This window comes from Salvelinus alpinus, chromosome 10 (assembly GCF_045679555.1).
Source record: "Salvelinus alpinus chromosome 10, SLU_Salpinus.1, whole genome shotgun sequence".
Taxonomy (NCBI): Eukaryota; Metazoa; Chordata; class Actinopteri; order Salmoniformes; family Salmonidae; genus Salvelinus; species Salvelinus alpinus.
In genome coordinates this window covers 62,298,175-62,319,094 of record NC_092095.1, presented here as the reverse complement: position 1 = coordinate 62,319,094, position 20,920 = coordinate 62,298,175, and the positions used below count along the sequence as shown (strand labels likewise).

The following is a 20,920-nucleotide window of genomic DNA, read 5'->3' as shown; positions in this document are numbered from 1 at the left end:
TCAGGGCCAGCCCTATGGTTTTTGGGAACCTAAGTGAGATTTGGTTGCGGGCCAGTTTGTTTCTTGGACACAGATTAAGCGTAATCCTGGACGAAACACTTTCAATGGAGATTATCCATTGAGCATCCTTTTGTGTCCAGGACAAGGCTCATTCTGTGACTGGGAAAGTTCAGATAAAGGCATTGGTTTTCATCATATCACATTCAATCATCAACTCCTTTCAGTGCTCATGAAGGAAAGGAGATGAGGAAATGAGCTGAGCTGAGGAAAGGAGAGAAGCAAAGGATACTTGGAAAGGAGTGAGGTGAGGAGGATAGTGGATATCCAAGCCTATTGGCACACAGCCCTTGTATTTATTGTAATAGATATTTTCTGAGTTTCAGAATAAGAGCGAGCGAGGGAGCAGACACGGAGAGCATTGGCTCCTGAGTTCTTCTGCAAAAAGATGGATTTACAGTTGGATAAACGTAGATAAACTTTTTTCACAGGGACTTGTGCAGGATACTAACCTCAACATCAAAAACTTAATTCCAAGTCACAATTCCATACCTAGAACCTTGATTTTGGACAAAATTACCTGAATGAACTATTGCTACCAAGGATTATCAATAAGGGAACTTCTAACAGACCAAGACCTGCAGAGGAAACACGGCGGAACATGGAAATACCATCCAGCACAAAACTGAGTGAGCAGTGTTCAGTCTGGACCTATTTGTGAAACCAAAAATGTAAGGACAATAATCTCTAGGTAGGGTATAAAGCTTAATAAAATGGGGCTACTGAGCTGCCAAGCTGCTAGGAAAGAAGCTGACTGAAATTAGCACTGAAGTGTGAAGTGAGAGGTGTGAAAACTCTTGAGCCTAAAAATGGCAGGAGAGTTTTACCCCACCCACCCAAATGCAGAGGCCTGGGATAGTCAGGCTATCCAGATGGCCAAAGTTATTTACTTTAAGTAGCAGTTCTCTCTCTGTCGGTCTAACCCCAAGAAGTTCTGGAAAACGGTTAAAGACCTGGAGGATAAACCCTCCTCACAGCTGCCCATGTCCCTTAATGTTGATGATGTGGTTGTTACTGACAAGGAGCACATGGCTGAGCTCTTTTCACCTCTTCATTAAGTCAGGATTCCTGTTTGACTCAGCCATGCCTCCTTCCCTGCAAAGCGGTCACTTAGTCCGAGGTGCTAAAGGAGCTCCTTAATTAAACTTGACCCCCAAAAAACAGCTGGGTCAGATGGTTTAGACCCTTTCTTCTTTAAGGTTGCTGCCCCTATCATCGCCAAGCCTATCTCTGACCTTTTTAACCTGTGTCTCCTCTCTGGGGAGGTTCCCATTGCTCTGACCTTTTTAACCTGTGTCTCCTCTCTGGGGAGGTTCCCATTGCTTGGATGGCAACCACAGTGCGTCCTTTATTTAAAGGGGAGATCAAGCTGATCCTAACTGTTATAGGCCAATATTTTTTTTCTATTTTGCCCTGTCTATCAAAAGTGTTGAAAACTTGTCAATAATCAACTGACTGGCTTTCTTGATGTCTATAGTATTCTCTCGGGTATGCAATCTGGTATCCGCTCAGGTTATGGATGTGTCACTGCAACCTTAAAGGTCCTAAACTATGTCACCATTGCCCTTTATTCTAAGAAATGTTGTGCTGCTATTTTTATTGACTTGGCCAAAGCTTTTGATACGGTAGACCATTCCACTCTTGTGGGCCGGCTAAGGAGTATTGGTGTCTCTGAGGGGTCTTTGGCCTGGTTTGCTAACTACCTCTCTCAAAGACTGCAGTGAATGAAGTCAGAACATCTGCTGTCTCAGCCACTGCCTGTCACCAAGGGGGTACCTCAAGGCTCGATCCAAACTAACCCTGATTCAGGTGACCATCCTTCCCATGCTAGATTACAGAGACATCCTTTATAGATCGGCAGGTAAGGGTGCTCTCGAGCGGCTAGACGTTCTTTACCATTTGGCCATCAGATTTGCCACCAATGCTCCTTATAGGACACATCACTGCACCCTATACTACTCTGTAAATTGGTTATCTCTGTATACCCGTCGCAAGACCCACTGGTTGATGCTTATTTATAAAACCCTCTTAGGCCTCACTCCCCCCTATCTGAGATATCTACTGCAGCCCTCATCCTCCACATACAACACCCGTTCTGCCAGTTACATTCTGTTCAAGGTCCCCAAATCACACACATCCCTGGGTCGCTCCTCTTTTCAATTCGCTGCAGCTAGCGACTGGAACGTGCTGCAAAAAACACTCAAACTGGTTTGTTTTATCGCCATCTCTTCATTCACAGACTCAATCATGGACACTCTTACTGACAGTTGTGGCTGCTTCGCGTGATGTATTGTTGTCTCTACCTTCGGGCCCTTTGTGATGTTGTCTGTGCCCAATAATGTTTGTACCATGTTTTGTGCTGTTGTCATGTTGTGTTGCTACCATGCTGTGTTTTCATGTGTTGCTGCCATGCTATGTTGTTGTCTTAGGTCTCTCTTTATGTAGTGTTGTGTTTTCTCTTTTGTTGTGATGTGTGTTTTGTCCTATATTTTTATTTTATTTTTAATCCCAGCCCCCGTCCCCGCAGTACGCCTTTTGATGGGCAGTCATTGTAAAAAATATTTTTTTCTTAACTGACTTGCCTAGTTAAATAAAATGTAACAAAACATTTCTTTAAAAAAGAACTGGGGGGTAAAACTTTGCAACACCAAACTTTGACTTAACATGTTCTTCTCCAACCTCATGCCACCAGTCAAGGCCCTTTAGTGTTTACCTCATAGTTAAACTGTAAGCTTTGGTCAAATACTATCTGTTTACTCTCCTGTCTCTCTGTAATCCAGGTGGACATTGTTGTCTGTCCCTGTCCAAAATTGCACCATTTTCCCTAGATGGTGCACTACTTCTGACCAGAGCCAATAGGGGCGCACTACAACAAAAGTGCACTAAACATTGAATAGAGAGCCATTTCAGACACACCCCACTTTCTACTCTGTGTTTCTGTTATTCTTCAAAAATAAACCCTGTGTTCTTTACCCCACCATCTTCTTTATTCCGTATTTTCTTTATATCTGAAATGGGTAATGGGTATGAAACATGGTATATGTAATAACACCTGAAGACCTAGTCATGCTTGCTTACGGCTCAGTGAAAACATATCCCGGGTTTTGGACGACGAACACTTGGGTAGCTATTACACTCTGTTTGCTTGATTGTCACCGGTCTCTTCTCCGCCCATGTTTTGCTCCAATAGTCCAACCATATTAGAGCAGAGCTGTTAATTGCACTCACCTGGTGTCCCAGGTCTGAATTAGTAGTGGTTCTTCCCTCCAAGAACGACATTGAACATCCCTGATTTAGATAGATGTAGGATCTTCATTTGAGTCAGTATGCTACAACAGGAAAATAATCTTGAAGCAACAGGAAATGTGAATTATTATGTGGATTATAGCTAATGGGCATTTTTGTAGGGGTTGATCAATTTTTCGTCAGGGCAAATCAAGTCTGACATTTTAAAGTGGAAATTACAAACTTTCGCAACAAAAGCATGATCAAATTAAGATCCTACATCTGTACTGTCTGCTGCTACTACAGCACTATAAATCAGCTGGCATGGATGTTTGATAGCAGGCTATCAATGTGCATAATACTTAACAATCGGAGAGAGGGTAGGAAAAAATAATTTGTCCCTCTGCATATTGAAAACACACACACACTGCTCTTGATCTGCTGCTTCCTTGGTTTATATTAACGTGCAGGGAGATGGTTAACCTAGCTATTGCCAACCTCTATTTAAGCATTTTAAAACATAAATTTTTCCAATTACGAGTGCGCTATCATGCGATCCGTCTATCTGTCAATTACAGAAACGATTACAAATACAGTAGGCTATGGCCAGATCAGCATTTCAGACACATCCCCTGGGTTAGTCACTGTTTTTACAGTGCTGTTGCTCAGTTTAGCAACCTACTGGTTTTTAGGTCCCTGGTCAAAAGTAGTGCACTATTTAGTGAATAGGGTGGCATTTTGGATGCATTGTCTGCATCTCTGTGTTTCAGACATTAACGCCTGGCTGTGTCCAAAATGCTGTGCATAGGTGGCCCTCGTCAAAACTAGTGTACTATGTAGGGAATAGGGTGCCTCTGTTTACTCTGTGTGCCTCTGTACCTTAGGTGGACATTGACATCAAACTGAGGTCCTGCCAAGGATCATGCAACAGGACCTTTGCTTTCCTTATCGACCACGAAAGCTAACGGTCACAACAGGACCTGATGACCAAATTCAATAACACTACCAAGCATCAGAAGAAGAACTCCCCTGTTAAAGACATCCTGAAGATCAAACTACAACCAGTGGATGTCGATCCTCCACCGTTGTTCAACTACAAAACCATCCCCATCATCCACAAGGAACTCCTGACTCAGTTTGAGGACCTAGAACAGAACCAGGTGGTTCTAGAAGACGTTCTGGAGGAAACGGAATGTCTGGGTTCCGTAGGGGTGACAGCCTTTCAAGAATGTTAATAAACCAAGAGAGAACTCTCTTGCTGGATAACCAAAATATAATTTTGAATAGTATATTGTGTCATATTGTACCCTTATCACTTATATTAAAGGAATATTGTTTAACTACAATTACCTGTATATGTATGATATAAACTCAGCAAAAAAAGAAACATCCTCTCACTGTCAACTGTGTTTATTTTCAGCAAACTTAACGTGTAAATATTTGAATGAACATAAACTGAACAACTGAGACATAAACTGAACAAGTTCCACAGACATGTGACTAACAGAAATTGAAAAATGTGTCCCTGAACAAAGGGGGGTCAAAATCAAAAGTAACAATCAGTATCTGGTGTGGCCACCAGCTGCATTAAGCACTGCAGTGCATCTCCTCCTCATGGACTGCACCAGATTAGCCAGTTCTTGCTGTGAGATGTTACCCCACTCTTCCACCAAGGCACCTGTAAGTTCCCGGACATTTCTGCGGGGAATGGCCCTAGCCCTCACCCTCCGATCCAACAGGTCCTTGAACAAGCATGGGAAACGGTGTTTAAACCCTTTACAGTTAAGATCTGTTAAGTTATTTGGATTTTTACGAATTATCTTTGGAAGACAGGGTCCTGAAAAAGGGACGTTTCTTTTTTTCTGAGTTTACATTGCATGATTATATTCACTAAACAGCAAAGCACTCCATTTTGAAAGCATTGTTTTTAAGCACTTTGAACTGCATTTTTGTAAGAAATGTGCTATATAAATAACAATTTGTTACATAGTAATGTAAGCCTATTAATGTATTTGTTGTGGAGTAACAGAGTCAGTCTCTGAACTGGTACAAGGGCCCTAGCTGGGCCCATATTCATAAAGCATCTCAGTAGGGGTGCTGATCTAGGATCAGTTGTAAGCTTTAGATCATAATGGACAAGATCACATGGATAGGGGGGACCTGATCTTAGGTCAGCACTCCTACTCTAAGACTGTGTATAAGGGCCTGAGAGGATGATGTCACATGGGGTATTTAGAAGCCCAGTAGAGTCCCTGTAGATGGAGCCATTTCCCTGATATGTAGATCCTAGTCAAATCAAATCAAATTTTATTTGTCACATGCGCCAAATACAACAACCTTACAGTGAAGATAGTTATGGCAGTGAGGTAGTTCCTCTATGCCAAAAGAGTCCATCGCTGAAACCAGACCTTAGTCACTGTGTTGCATAGGGTCAGATTTCAAGACTATGTAGACCCTATAACACCAGGCAGTGTCACACCATACCCTGCCATAACACTGGGTAACTGACGTGTCATCAACAACAGACCATTTGAGGAGTTTTGTTAATATCAACTCAAATCAAATTTTATTGGTCAAATACACATGGTTAGCAGATGTTAATGCGAGTGTAGTGAAATGCTTGTGCTTCTAGTTCCGACAGTGCAGTAATATTTAACAAGTAATCTAACAAATTCACAACAACTACCTTATACACACAAATGTAAAGGGATGAATAAGAATATGTACATGTAAATATATTGATGAGCGATGGCCGTGCGGCATAGGCAAGATGCAGTAGATGGTATAGAATACAGTATCATTAAAACACATTTTTCAACCACTCCACAAATTTCTTGTTAAGAAACTATCGTTTTGGCAAGTCGGTTAGGACATCTACTTTGTGCATGACACAAGTAGTTTTTCCAACAATTGTTTACAGACAGATTATTTCACTTATAATTCACTGTATCACAATTCCAGTGGGTCAGAAGTTTACATACACTAAGTTGACTGTGACTTTAAACAGCTTGGAAAATTCCAGAAAATGATGTCATGGCTTTAGAAGCTTCTGATAGGCTAATTGACATCATTTGAGTCAATTGGAGGTGTACCTGTGGATATATTTCAAGGCCTACCTTCAAAATCAGTGCCTCTTTGCTTGACACCATGGGAAAATCAAAAGAAATCAGCTAAGACCTCAGAAAAAAATGTAGACCTCCACAAGTTTGGTTCATCCTTGGGAGCAATTTCCAAACGCCTGAAGGTACCACGTTCATCTGTACAAACAATAGTACGCTAGTATAAACACCATGGGACCACGTAGCCATCATACCGCTCAGGAAGGAGATGCATTCTGTCTCCTAGAGATTAACATACTTTGGTGTGAAAAGTGCTAATAAATCCCAGAACAACAGCAAAGGACCTTGTGAAGATGCTGGAGGACACCGGTACAAAAGTATCTATATCCACAGTTAAACGAGTCCTATATGGACATAACCTGAAAAACCGCTCAGCAAGGAAGAAGCCACTGCTCCAAAACCGCCATAAAAAAGCCAGACTACAGTTTGCAACTGCACATTGGGACAAAGATTGTACTTTTTGGAGAAATGTCCTCTGGTCCGATGAAACAAAAATAGAACTGTTTGGCCATAATGACCATCGTTATGTTTGGAGGAAAAAGGGGGAGGCTTGCAAGCCGAAGAACACTATCCCAACCGTGAAGCACGGGGGTGGCAGCATCCTGTTGTGGGGGTGCTTTGCTGCAGGAGGGACTGGTGCACTTCACAAAATAGATGGCATCATGAGGTAGGAAAATTATGTGGATATATTGAAGCAACATCTCAAGACATCAGTCAGGAAGTTAAAGCTTGGTCGCAAATAGGTCTTCCAAATGGACAATGACCCCAAGCATACTTCCAAAGTTGTGGCAAAATGGCTGAAGAACAACAAAGTCAAGGTATTGGAGTGGCCATCACAAGCCCTGAATGTATTTGGCTAAGGTGTATGTAAACTTCCGACTTCAACTGTACATATGAGATGAGTAATGTAGGATATGTAGACATTATTAAAGTGGCGTTATTTAAGTAACTAGTGAAAACTTTGTTAAGTCCATTTATTAAGTTGCAAGAGATTTGAGTCTGTATGTTGGCAGCAGCCTCTGTTTAACAGTCTGATGGCCTTGAGAAGGTGTTTTTAAGTCTCTCTGTCCCAGTTTTGATGCACCTGTACTGACCTCGCCTTCTGGATGATAGCGTGGTGAACAGGCAGTGGCTCGGGTGGTTGGTGTCCTTGTTGGTAATCAAGCCTACCACTCTAGTGTCGTCTGCAAACTTGATAATTGAGTTGGAGGCGTGCATGGCCACGCAATCATGTGTGAACAGGGGGTACAGGAGAGGGCTGAGAACGCAACCTTGTGGTGCCCCAGTGTTGAGGATCAGCGGAGTGGAGATGTTGTTTCCTACCCTCACCACCTGGGGGCGGCCCATCAGAAAGTCCAGGACCCATTTGCACTGCGCATGCTCTGAGGACGCGGCTAGGGATACCATCTGGGCCGACAGCCTTGCGAGGGGATAACACGTTTAAATGTTTTACTCATATTGGCCGCGGTGAAGGAGAGCCCGCAGGTTTTGGTAGCGGGCCGTGTCAGTGGCACTGTATTGTCCTCAAAGCGAGCAAAGAAGTTGTTTAATTTGTCTGGGAGCAAGACGTTGATGTCCGCGATGGGAATGGTTTTCTTTTTGTAATCCGTGATTGACTGTAGACCCTGCCACATGCGTCTCTTGTTTGAGCCATTGAATTTCGACTCTACTTTGTCTCTATACTGACGCTTTACTTGCTTGATTGCCTTGCGGAGGGAATAGCTACACTGTTTGTATTCGGTCATGTTTCCAGTCGCCTTGCCATGATTAAAAGTGGTAGTTCGCGCTTTCATTTTTGTGCGAATGCTGCCATCAATTCACGGTTTCTGGTTAGGGAAGGTTTTAATCGTCGCAGTGGGTACAACATCACCGATGCACTTGCTAATAAACTCGCTCACAGAGTCAGCGTATACGTCAATGTTATTGCCTGAGGCTACCAGGAACATATCCCAGTTCGCGTGATCGAAGCAATCTTGAAGCGTGGAATCCGATTGGTCAGACCAGCGTTGGATAGACCTGAGCATGGGCTTTCCTGTTTTATTTTCTGTCTATATGCTGGGAGCAACAAAATGAAGTCATGGTCAGATTTCCGAAGGGAGGGCGGGGGAGGGCTTTGTATGCATTGCGGAAGTTAGAGTAGCAATGGTCCAGAATGCTACCAGCCCGTGTCGCGCATTCGATATGCTGATAGAATTTACGAAGCCTTGATCTCTGATTAGCTTTGTTAAAATCCCCAGCTACAATAAATGCAGCCTCAGGATATATGGTTTCCAGTTTACATAGAGTACAGTGAAGTTCTTTCAGGGCCATCGAGGTATTTGCTTGGGGGGGGATATACACGGCTGTGACTATAATCGAAGAGAATTCTCTTGGTAGATAATGCGGTCGGTATTTGATTGTAAGGAATTCTAGGTCAGGTGAACAAAAGGACTTGAGTTCCTGTATGTTGTTATGATCACACCATGAGTGGTTAATCATAAGGCATACACCTCTGCCCTTCTTCTTACCAGATAGTTGTTTGTTTCTGTCGGCGCGACGCATGAAGAAACCGGGCGGCTGTACCGACTCTGACAACATATCCCGAGTGAGCCATGTTTCTGTGAAACAGTCTTTGATGTCTCTCTGGAAGGCAACTCGTGCCCTAATTTCGTCCACCTTGTTATCTAGAGATTGGGCATTGGCGAGTAATATGCTCGGAAGCGGTGGATGGTGTGCTCACCTTCTAAGTCTGACCAGTAGCGCGCTCCATCTGCCTCATCTGCGGCGACCACGTTGTTTTGGATCGGCCTCTGGGATAAGATCCCATGTCCAGGGTGGAGGTCCGAACAAAGGATCTGCTACGGGAAAGTTGTATTCCTGGTCGTAATATTGGTAAGTTGTCGTCGCTTTTATATCCAATAGTTCTTCCCGGATGTATGTAATAACACTTGAGATTTTCTGGGCTAACAATGTAAGAAATAATACATAAAAAAACAAATTACTGCAAAGTTTCCTAAGGACCTGAAGCGAGGTGACCATCCTTGTCGGCGCCATGTTTTTTGTTGTTGTTGTTATTGTTTTGCATTAATTGTCCAAAAACTATGGCTAAATCATTGTGCATGACTTACTCTACACAGGAAACACATATTATAGTGTTCATTTCTAAAAGGTTGTTCTGGTTTAAGACAACTTTGTTAGAACAGGGTAATAGTTCCTGTGAAACCATTCATTATGATGTGTATTGCAACAGACCACCTTCTGCCAGACAAACTATTGCACAAGCATCACATAAACAACTACTGTTAGAATACTGGAAACAATCACCATTTACATGTGCTATTTTTGCGTGTTGTGGTGTGTGGTATTTTCCACTGTGCAAGAGCTTTCTTGTAACTAAAAGGCTCTACTTCAACTGATTGGGCCGTGAGTCATACAAGTATTTTGTTCCCGTGATCCTTACTGCAATTTCATTGGCAATTTCCACAGAAGTCACAGAGCTTTAGAACAAAAAGGAAGTTAAACAGCTGATTACTGTAATCATGACATTTTACTAGAAGATAGTTACACTAATGGATTGACTGTTCATGTATACAATAACTCACTAGGACTACATCATACATGCATTTTAGCAAAGTACAAATAAATGTCAAAGGGGAAATGAAGAAGCATGTATTTATTAATTACTGACTAGCGGTAGAAAGGGGTGATAGGATACAGGCATATTCACAAGAGTATTTTAGTAATATGTTCACTGTAATATTGTCACATGACTTTGAAAAAACAAACAATGCAATTCATATTTGACAAAGACCATACATATCTACAGTCAAAAGTTATTAGTTAAGTTAATATGTTGTATGAGTTTCAGTATTTGATACTGTTTAAGTTTAATCAATTGGTCTTTGAGAATGCTGCAACTGTTCAGGCACCAAACAAAAAGTGTCTTACCTCTGGTCTGCATCTTGAGGTGGTCTTAGTTTTTAAAAGCAGCTTCTGTTCTGACATGCCAAGGTCACGATATGTACTGAAATATCAATATTACACAAGCAACATTCTCAGCATACAACATTAAAATGTTAAACTATTTAAAACGTTTACATTTTGATATCTAGTATTTCCATTCACTCACCCAGGATCATAACAATCAGAATAACATCCAGAACACTGTAAATGTACAGAAGACAGTTCTTCCACGATGACCTGTAGTTGGAAGTCTGATTTAGTCAGTATAAACCTCTGGGGTAAACAAAACAGATTTACTGCATAGCCAATGTTGTACAGTACATTGGGAAAGTATTCAGACCCCTTGACATTTTTCCACATTTTATTACGTTACAGCCGTATCCTAAAATTGATTAAATTGGGGCGGGATTTTGTCTGTTTTTTTCCATTGACCTTGTTTGGCTTGGTTGTTGCTCTGACATGCGCTGTCAGCTGTGGGACCTTATATAGACAGTTGTGTGCCTTTCCAAATCATGTCCAAACAATGGAATTTACCACAGGTGGACTCCAATCAAGTTGTAGAAATGTCTCAAGGATGATCAATGGAAACAGGATGAACCTGAGCTCAATTTTGAGTCTCATAGCAAAGCTTTCAGCTTACATTACTAGTGGAACACCTAACTTAAGTAGTGAAGTTACAACTTCAAAAATTCATGAAAAAAAAAAAACATAATGATGTGTAAGGTCATTGTTAACGTGCTTAAAGTTTCCACATGAAGCGCAGTCTGTGCAAAGAGGAAGTGGTGAGTGTCAATTCATCTCTTGCTTACTGACCATTTCTCATTATGCAGAAGGTCAAACATTAAAAATATATATACAGAGCAGGAAATTCCATTGAAAAAGGATTTTTCAAAATATCCCTGGTATTAAAGCTTAGTTGCTAAATCAATTTTTTAAACTTTTATATACTGAACAAAAATATAAACGCAACAAGTTACAGTTTGTTGAAGGAAATCAGTCAATTTAAATATATTAACTAGGCCCTAACCTATGGATTTCACATGACTGGGCAGGGGAGCAGCCATGGGTAGGCCTGGGAGGTCATAAGCCCACCCACAGGAGAGCCAGGTCCAGTCAATCAGAATGAGTTCTTCACACAAAAGGGCTTTATTACAGACATAAATACTCCTCAGCACTCTCTCCCCCCCGCCCCAGACGATTCCACAGGTGAAGAAGCTGGATATTAAGGTCATGGGCTGGCGTGATTACTCATGGTCTGCGGTTGTGAGGCCAGTTGGATGTACTGCCAAATTCTCTAAAACGACGTTGGAGGCAGCCTATGGTAGAGAAGCTAACATTCCATTCTTTGGCAACAGCTCTGTTGGACATTCCTGCAGTCAGCGTGCCAATTGCAAAACTTGAGACATCTGTGGCATTGTGTTGTGTGATGAAACCGCACATTTTCGAGTGGCCTTTTATTGTCTCCAGCACAAGGTGCACCTGTGTAATAATCATGCCGTTTAATCAGCTTCTTGATATGCCACACCTGTCAGGTGGATGGATAAACTTGGCAAAGGAGAAATGTTTACTAATAGAGATGTAAACAAATTTGTACGCAACATTTGAGAGAAATAAGCCTTCAGTGCATATGGAACATTTCTGGGATCTTTAATTTCAGTCCATGAAAAATGGGACCAACACTTTACATGTTGTGGGAGGAATACAACTTATAAATTCCTCATGCGCTTGTTCAACTGTCCTACCCAATCAGAACCCAAAATATAAGCTTGTTTGTAAACACAGTAAATGTAAACAAACACTGTGTAGCCTCAAAGCATGGTTAAAACTATAATGTTGATATCATGGATGACCTGACCATAGTTCTGTCTACGAATGTGAGTGGTTACATATCTCCAGGCCCATCCCTCAGCTTTCTACCAAAATTGAGGCGGGGTGTCCACTTTGTTATTGTTTCAAATAAGGATTCTAGCTTTAAGACATCTTGTGACCTTGATGCCCATTTAGTGATAGGAGACTGGTACCACTGCCATTAAAACATGCTGTTTATAACTGCTTTGTTTTGTGGATACTCTTACTCACAAAGGTGTTATGGGGCACATGCAGTAGGCTTTTTAATGAACTTAAAATGGACAACTCTAATTTAATGTTTGAAAAAGTTATTATTAAAAATGGTAAATTGTACAGTAATTGGGACATGCGTGCTGCTCAGTAAGCGACTAAGCTCTCAAACAGGATATGTGTGGTTGATGCAGCATCAATACACTACAAAAGGCTTGGGGGCTTTTTCTACATAAATCCACAAACCTCTTCACACAAAAAGTTACAATTTACTTTCAAGACAGGCACAAATTAACTTATTTCCAGGAATGAACAATGAAAAACATGAATCAAGACTCAAAAGTAATAATTTCCTTCAAAGATATTGCTGACTGGTATATAGACGAGTGACGAAGAGCAGCATTAGATACTGTACAGTATACAAAGATATTAATATTCAGAGTAGATTCACATTATCTTCCAAAGTTATATTCTAGTTCACATTATCCACCAACGTCATAACTATTATCACAATAGCCGAGATATGTTAAACCAGATGGAAGAGGAAGGGAAGATGCAGATGTGGCACCTTATTAGGCAGTATTTGTGAGTTCAAGATTTGGAAACTGAACTCTGGAGTAAATAGTTGAGGCAATGCAGTTGGGCCTTGGTCCTCTTGGTGGGGGTACCAGCTGTATCACGTCATACTGAAAAGCAAATGTGGATATGAGTGAAAACATCCCTCATAAAGATAAACGTGATATAATATTAATATACTGTATATATATTTATATTTATTTATATATATATCCATATTCCCACTACAGATACTGACCACTAGACTGTCTGCCCTTTCAGGTGGTTCAGGGGTTGGAGGAGAGTCATGGTTCTTCTGGCAAGCAGCTCTCTTCCACAGCACTGAAATGGCTAAGATGACCCATATAGATGGAATTAGAATAAACTATTGTGATCACACAACACTGAGTAACATCTTACATATTGCAGTGTGTATTGGGGAAAAAGTACAGTAACAGATAGTCCTAACATTGCATGTAAAGGCAGGAAAGGTTAGCCTGGTATCCAGTCTAAATAAAAGTTTTAGTAAGTAAGAATAATAGTAGTAAGAATAATATGCAATTTATCAGACGCTTTTATCCAAAGTGACTTGTCATGCGTGAATACATTTTACGTATGGGTGGCACCGGGAATCAAAGCCACATGCATGGTGGTGCCACCCAGATGTTACTAGGTTACTAACAAACCCTGTTTTAAGAGTGTAGAAACACACCTGACAGCAATAAAATGAGCACCGCATTTAAGACCCCGGATCCAATGAGAAGACCCTTTAGCCATGTTGTGTTGACAACTCTGGGTTGCTCTGTTGCTTCAGGATCAACTGAAATGTGCAAATGTACTTTTTCAAATTTAGTGCATTTATTTCAACAAAATTTGATAGCCTATATAAGCACAATATATTTACAATAATTAAAACACTTCCCAGACTATTAAAGTTACTGTTAAATCAGTTGGAAAATTAAAGACATAATCACTTACTAAACATCAAACTTTTGTTTGTTGTTTAATTGATTGATTCAAGTCCTGCAGTTTTATGGTAAATATGTGTAGCCTACATCCACTTTAAGTTATGATACATTTCTGTAGTGGTCTTGCACCTTGCTGCGTAAAACATGAACAAAAACACTTTTCAAATGTATCTTATAGAAAAAATACAGTATATTGATCATTGAATGAAATCTGCCCTTACCAGCGGTCATGAGTCTGGTGCCGTTACTGAAAAGGAGACTATCGTTTTCTTTCTTTGCACAGTAGAACACTCCACAATCATCTACTGTTACATTCTGTATTAACAATCTATGTCCTGTTTCTAATGAATATTTCTTTCTATAATTATTATTGTAATAAAAAGCAGCAGGACTACTACTAGTGAAAGAGCGGAGTATGGCCAGTGGAGGCTGTGGGTGGCGATGTAGGTACCAGTGTACATTATTTACATTAAGAGAACAGTTCAGGGTTGCATTGCGTCCAAGTTCTACCAGTGTCTCTGTCAAAGCCTCAGCACCAACACACAGTCGTAAGACACCTAAGAACAGAAGAATCCATGAGACACTTCATTTATTGTCAAATGAATGTAAAATAAATAACATTTAAAAAAAATAAATGGTCTTACAGAACAGACAGGCAACAATCCTCGACATCCTCAGCGCTGTGATAAATCTTTGAGACCGAACTGACTTCCTCCTTCTAACAGACATCTGACTGAAAACACAGTGCGACCACATGATCAAACCATAGTTTGCAAAAAGCTATAAGAAACACTCTTTAATAAAGAGCATTGAGGAAGTGAATATGTTTCCTTTAATAACACTGTGGTGTCAAAGTAAAATACTTTCTAATTGAAAGGTTGACCTAACTAATAAGCTTTTACTGTGAAGCACATGTTCAATCTCAAGTTGTCAACAAAACAACTCATTTGGTAGTACAATATTAATAACTGATCTGGAAATACTTCAATATCTTAGTAAGTAAAGCTGCATCTTGTTGACAGGAGGGACACATTGACTCAATCCTATTTCCAATTTTACAGACAGCCCTGGTTTTTAAAAACATTATGCCTTTAAATCAGCAACAAATATTGTATTAAAAGTGCTTTAAATTTAGTTCATAAAAGCAAAGCTAAAATGTTTGGTATTTTACTAGGATCCCCATTAGGTGTTGCAGTGGTCCTATCAGTAAACACTGTGGCTTCAGGCAATTTGGAATAACTGTTTTACTCACCTCTAGGAAGGTGGTTCAAGCAAGATATATATTTGCAGTCACTTATTACATACATTAAAGAAAAAATAAGTATTTCAGCAGTTTAACCACTCAGAACTTGTCAACAGTCTCATAAGCAGTACAATGACCAATTTCTGTGATGTAGATCAAAGGAAATGGAGAGCTGGACTGAGGAGGAGAAACAGGAAGGGGCTGAGGTTCTGTCCTCTGATGCTCATGCTGCTGCTCTTTGGACCAACTTCAGGCTCAGGAGTTGGTTTCTCTGTAAAATAAAGAGGGATATTTTCATAGTGTTATCATACTGTATCATCAACTTCTTAAAAATGTTAATGGAAATTCCAATAATGTATAGATAAAAGAGGCTGTTACACTTGGTTGTAATGCAAACCTTGAACAGAAAGTTCCACTTGACGAAGAATGTCCTCTGTTGGTATGAAACATGAATAACTCCCACTATCAGAGTCCTTGAGATCAGTCAGTAGGAGAGAGAAGTTGCCGTTTGCCCATTCCTCAGGGAAAATCCTGATTCTGTCTCTGAACTGACGGTCTTGGTCTGTCAAGTCTGCTTTTCCACTGACAATATTGTAGACATTACGGTCATCCTTATATCGCCAAAACATGGTGACCTTTTCAGTAGGCATTGCATTGTACCTACATGGTAAAATAACCTTCCCTCTTGTAAAACCTTTAACTCTCTCCTGCGAAGAGACTACAAAATAGACAAAATTAGCCTCCAATGAATGCATCTGACACTGACATCAATATGGCATTTTGCACATGTAGAATAAGAACAAACAATATAAAGCATGCCTGATATTAATACCTTGGAGTTCCATCAACAGGATCACACAAAACGGCAACCAGCACCTGTGGAGTAGTGATAGAGAATGTTATGGTTGGGAACGAGTCTAGCAGGGTTATACACACAGTGGCCTGGCTGAATATGAAAGAAAGGCTGAGCAACCAATCATAATACTGATGTGAATGGCCCATATTGGCAATGACAGGTGGGTGCATTCCAAAGAGGTAGAGTCAACCTAAAGGACATGTTGCAACAGATGTTACGTTCCTAAGGCCTAGTTTTTAATCTGCCTAAGGAACTGTTACTTTACTTGAAATGCCTTCAGACCAGACTGCATTCATATGTAAAAGTATGTGTAAAGCAACAATGTAGTCTATGTATTAACTAGCCAAAACAAAAGACGCAGTGAAGTGTGTTTTATAAGCTAACCTGTGAGTGCAGGTAACGAACGGTAAGAGGTCTCTGTAGTACAGGCCTATCCACCTTATTTGAGATTACAGGGACATTCCGCACTACCTATAGGTCTACTTGCTACATGTTGAACATTAGACTACCTAGATACATTTGTTGAGTGGACTAACGTCGTGAGAGGGACAACAATAACGCATGAGCATTGGTTGGGTTGGAAGGTTGGTAATGATTAATGTTTGGTTAACTATGATCCATCTCTGACTAACATGCCAAGGTCAGGCTTCTCACAGCCATATGAACTAGTAGCTAGCAAGACAATTGGCCACGTTTAGGCTACTTCAGCTAGCTTGCTCCTGGCAATAGAATTCGACATAGTTATGTTCTTATATAGAACTTCAGCTGGCCAGTTAACATAGTTAGCCAATACTAGCTAACTTACTGTTATTTGCTAAAATAGCTCATTTACATATAAGATTTAAAATAAAAGCAGGACTAATGATTTTGATAATTTGTTAGCTAGACTAGATCTAACACATCTGCAAAGCTAACTCTGTCTTGTAGCCAACGCGTTATCGAGCAACAGCATCTGTTTAACTGGTAGGTAACGATAGCTAGCTACCTACGTCGTTAGTTCACAACACCAATCGTACAAATACATCTACCTTTTATCCATGTCTTCTTAACCTTACGTATATGACACGTTATAGGTACTAAACTAGCTAGCTAGCAGTTACTAATTGTGATAGCTATTTAATTAGGCTATAGTCAGATAGGAAGCCTTGCACCGCGCAATCGCATAACGTACGTCATTCTATTGAATGTTTCTCATTGGTTGTCCAGTGTACAAAAACACCAGAGCTGTTTTTGTGGCTTAATTGGCTTTGCCTACACTACACGCCATTTGTAGGCCTATAAATATACCAGACCTGTTTTTTGCACCAAGAGCGCAAACAGGTTGGGTGTGAACACGCTTTCACCAATTTCCTGTTACCACTGGAGTGGGTCACTTTTTCTTTGGGATTTCGTTGGCGGATCGCATTAAACTTTTAGGCGCATACACCGTCACCTACTGTACTGGTGTGTGAGGCCATTCACGGCCTACCTACATTATATTCTTTGATACAATAATACAACATTGGGGAAAAGGAAAATTGCCATATCACCTATTATCCTTAAAAATCCACCACCCATTGCACTATTTAACCCTATCTAGTCCTACTCCAGACCAACGGCCTTAGAGGACATATCACTACCACTCAACACCCCCTACAGCTGTCACCACAACCTCTATGTTCTGGGACTTTCAATCCATTTCTACAGTACAATTAGTAACCATGGTTATAAATGCTAAAGATCCCACTTTACTGAAGCACATATTCTTCCCATCACGCTCTTGATCTCTACCTACTCACATGAATCCTCTCAGGATCCCTCACCCTGTACCCTCTTCCTCTAACACTCTTAAACTTTAACGACAACTATCTAAAAACGCGTTCAAAAATATATACATATTTGCAGATGTTTTACCTTAGACCCTATTCCACATAATCTGAGTTTTTTGTGTTGTCCCTGCCATCTGTTGAGACACAACATGCTCTTGAATACAGGGAGAGTGCTATTTCATTTGGTTGTTAGGTAGCCTAGCGGATAAAGCACTGGGCCTGCAACGGAAAGGGCGCTGGTTTGAATACCTGAGCAGACAAGTTGAAAAATCTGTAGATGTGTTCTTGAGCAAGGCACTTAACCCTAACTTGCTCAAAGGAGCGCCGTTCTACTATGGCTGAACCTGTACATCAACACATTTCACTGCACCTATTGTCACGCCCTGACCGTAGAGAGCTTTTTATGTCTCTATTTTGGTTTGGTCAGCGTGTGATTTGGGTGGGCATTTTATGTTCTTTTTTCTATGATTTGTATTTCTATGTGTTTGGCCGGGTGTGGTTCTCAATCAGAGGCAGCTGTCTGTCGTTGTCTCTGATTGAGAACCATACTTAGGTTGCCTTTTCCCACCTGTCTGTGTGGGTAGTTGTCTATGTGGTGTTGCCTGTCACCACTCATTTTTGTATAGCGTCACGGTTATTTTGTTTAGTGTTCGTTCTTTAAATTAGTATGTACGCATCCCACGCTGCGCCTTGGTCTCTTCTCTTTGACGGCCGTGACACCTATCCAGTGTATTGAGAATAAAACATAATTGTTTTGAAATGTAAATTGAAACTTTTAATTACTACCACAAAGATGACTGCCGGTCCATCCACTATTGAATATCAACTTAAATGATCATATATATTCTATTGTCTATATTTCAAGGTTTCCTATGGAGGCTTGACAGTATAATTTAAAACAGATATTCCCATTCATGTCACCGTTTTGATGTGTGGACCTCCAACCATCTTTAAGGTTCCATTTTATTTATATTTTAGTAGATTTATCAGCCAAAACATGACACCCACCCTGTGTTCAAGAGCATGTTGTCTCTCAACCGATGGCGGGCACAACACCAAAACTTTAGATGTCAAATACGGTCTAAACTACAACATGTGTGATTGCGAACATGAAAACAGAGTTAATTTACATTAAAGGTTAAAATATGACATTTTTAATTTAAAAAAAGTTTTATTATAGAAGAGTTTGACAACCCTGTTTCTAAGCTTTTAAATGATTTCTATCTCAACCGTTTATCTTTTCCAGTGATGAAGACAAGGTTTCATTCAAATCAAAAGTGGTGCTGTCAAAAAAATATTGAATACCCATAGGCATAGCTGGCAAGTATACACTATAACTAAAATACTATACACGTCCCATCATCATGCGAATGAAACCCTTTGAGTTGGACATTGTCGGTCACACACTCTCCAAAAGTACGTCCCAAATGGAACACTATTGCCTATAATCAGTGCACTTCTTTTGACCAAAGCCCATAGGACACTGGTCAAAAGTAGGGCACTAAGGGGAACAGGGTGCCATTTGGGACTTATTCCCAGACTCTTCTCTAATTTAAACCTATCACTCTCAAGACACGTTAAAAGCTTTAGCCAATGGGTTAATAGTTATGCTGAAACAACACTGTGTGTCATTTCAGACAAGCTGGTGCAATGACTCTTCAAATGGAAATAAGACTGAACAGGTTGGCTCTCTGAATGGACACATCCCCAGAGCAGGGAAACAGAGGTATGTATAGAAATGATCTGTACATGGCTCTGGTCCATAGCGTTCATGCTGCTGAGATTAATAAACAGAATCTACAAGTGACGTGACGTACTGGACCCGACCTTATTTGGACAGTGTTCAAAGACAATGTGCTGCTGGATTAAGAATGTAAATTATCTCTCCTAGATGATTTACCTCTTGACTCCCTTGTGAGTATAATGTGTCCACCTCTTTCCTGCGCTAGGTCTTTTGTCTCTTGCCTGGTTTCTGTTGGTTATTTCTTGGGTTGCCAGGATAAAATGTGGGAACACATGCAGTGCTTACTATTTTCAGTAGATAGTGCTGTTCAACCAGTTCAAATGTAGCCGCTCAAAATGTGTAGGACTGTGTGTATCACTGAAAATCATGACGACACATAAGGACTAAAAAGTGCAGGTTATATTATACAGATGATATTACTGTTATATTATATTGATGTGATCCTTGAGATGTTATAGAGACTTTGCTGAGATGTTTTTGTAAACTGCCTCACCTCAAATTCCTGACTGCAGTTTGTTTGTTTTGTGAAGGATGGTTTTGTTCTCTTTTTAACAAAAATATATGCCTTATAGAAATAGGACATGTTAATCACAAAACATAGCGTGACTGCAGAAAAGCTGTTGTTAATCTAGGGTGTTGACTGTGCAAACTACAAGGTTGAGGAATGTGTAGGAAAAATGCTGAATAACAAGAAAACAGGAAATGAGGAATGTGTAGGAAAAATGCTGAATAACAAGAAAACAGGAACTGAGGAATGTGTATAAACCGACAACTCAGGTCAATCTTCACAAACACCATTCCGGACATCTGAATCCTGAGTGCTGTGAGGCTAGGACCACCGATAGGCTAGCAAGTTTAAACCACGCTAAGCCTCTACTGTGACAGGCCAACTCTATTGGAACTACCTCTATCACAGTATAAAAGAAGATGTCTGTACTATTCAGTCAGTTCTCTGCTTTACCCTGCGTGGTGATACAGTGAACCCGTATATACGAAAATTGCATTTACCATTTATCACTTGTGTTAAATAAATATAATTAAAGTATATTAGGTGACTCTGAATGACATTTTATTCTGATACCAGATTTGACTGACGCAACCTTTTGCAGTTTGCAGCACACCTAACCAGCCTGAGAGGATGATGTCACAGGGGGTATTTGGAAGCCCAGTAGAGTAGATGGAGCCATTTCCCTGATATGTAGACCCCATAGCACCAGGCCCTGGAACCTGCCTTAACTAACACCTGTACCCTGTCATAACACATACACACACCTTGCCCTGCCACAACCAGGAAAAATGAAGTGTCATCAAGGACAGATACTCTGAAGAGTTTTGTGATTATTGC

The 20,920-nt window shown here is 40.5% G+C and overlaps 2 protein-coding genes and 1 long non-coding RNA gene across 5 annotated transcripts in view; 2 read left to right on the top strand and 1 right to left on the bottom strand.

Annotated features, from left to right (window-relative positions):
* The first annotated feature begins 11 nt into the window (after window positions 1-11).
* LOC139532526 (uncharacterized) lies at window positions 12-4,558 on the top strand. The gene is made up of 3 exons (XR_011666606.1): window positions 12-304; window positions 384-3,180; window positions 4,167-4,558. It is a non-coding gene; the product is annotated as an uncharacterized lncRNA (long non-coding RNA).
* A 118-nt stretch (window positions 4,559-4,676) lies between these two features.
* Window positions 4,677-17,255, bottom strand: LOC139532524 (CD276 antigen homolog). Of its 3 annotated transcripts, none has more exons than XR_011666593.1 (10): window positions 17,052-17,255; window positions 16,000-16,043; window positions 15,565-15,885; window positions 14,569-15,438; window positions 14,146-14,481; window positions 13,669-13,776; window positions 13,216-13,307; window positions 10,510-13,087; window positions 10,329-10,404; window positions 4,677-5,024 (listed from the first exon to the last, which is right to left on the bottom strand). XR_011666593.1 is itself a non-coding variant. In XM_071330279.1 (4 exons), exons 1-4 carry the CDS (start codon window positions 17,060-17,062, stop codon window positions 15,323-15,325), a joined length of 492 nt encoding a protein of 163 aa, XP_071186380.1. In that variant the 5' UTR covers window positions 17,063-17,255; the 3' UTR covers window positions 14,497-15,322. The 3 variants fall into 3 exon arrangements, 1 of the variants encoding a protein (XP_071186380.1); XR_011666594.1 differs by having other exon boundaries at window positions 14,393-14,481; XM_071330279.1 differs by lacking the exons at window positions 4,677-5,024; window positions 10,329-10,404; window positions 10,510-13,087; ... (1 more) ...; window positions 13,669-13,776; window positions 14,146-14,481 and having other exon boundaries at window positions 14,497-15,438.
* Window positions 17,256-19,423: 2,168 nt separating this feature from the next.
* senp7b (SUMO specific peptidase 7b) overlaps window positions 19,424-20,920 on the top strand; it is a 54,341-nt gene continuing 52,844 nt past the window's right edge. The window contains exon 1 of the mRNA XM_071330272.1: window positions 19,424-19,557. Coding sequence (XP_071186373.1) covers window positions 19,439-19,557 — 119 coding nt within the window. The 5' untranslated portion in view covers window positions 19,424-19,438. The remainder of the gene's footprint in view (window positions 19,558-20,920) is intronic.

Bases quoted from the DNA above. Each gene is read 5' to 3' on its own strand.
- LOC139532524 (XM_071330279.1), bottom strand. The intron at 15,886-15,999 runs GTATTAATATCA...TCTATTTTGTAG, and splicing joins CCTGTTGATGGAACTCCAAG to TCTCTTCGCAGGAGAGAGTT. The intron at 15,439-15,564 runs GTTTGCATTACA...TTTATTTTACAG, and splicing joins AGTGGAACTTTCTGTTCAAG to AGAAACCAACTCCTGAGCCT.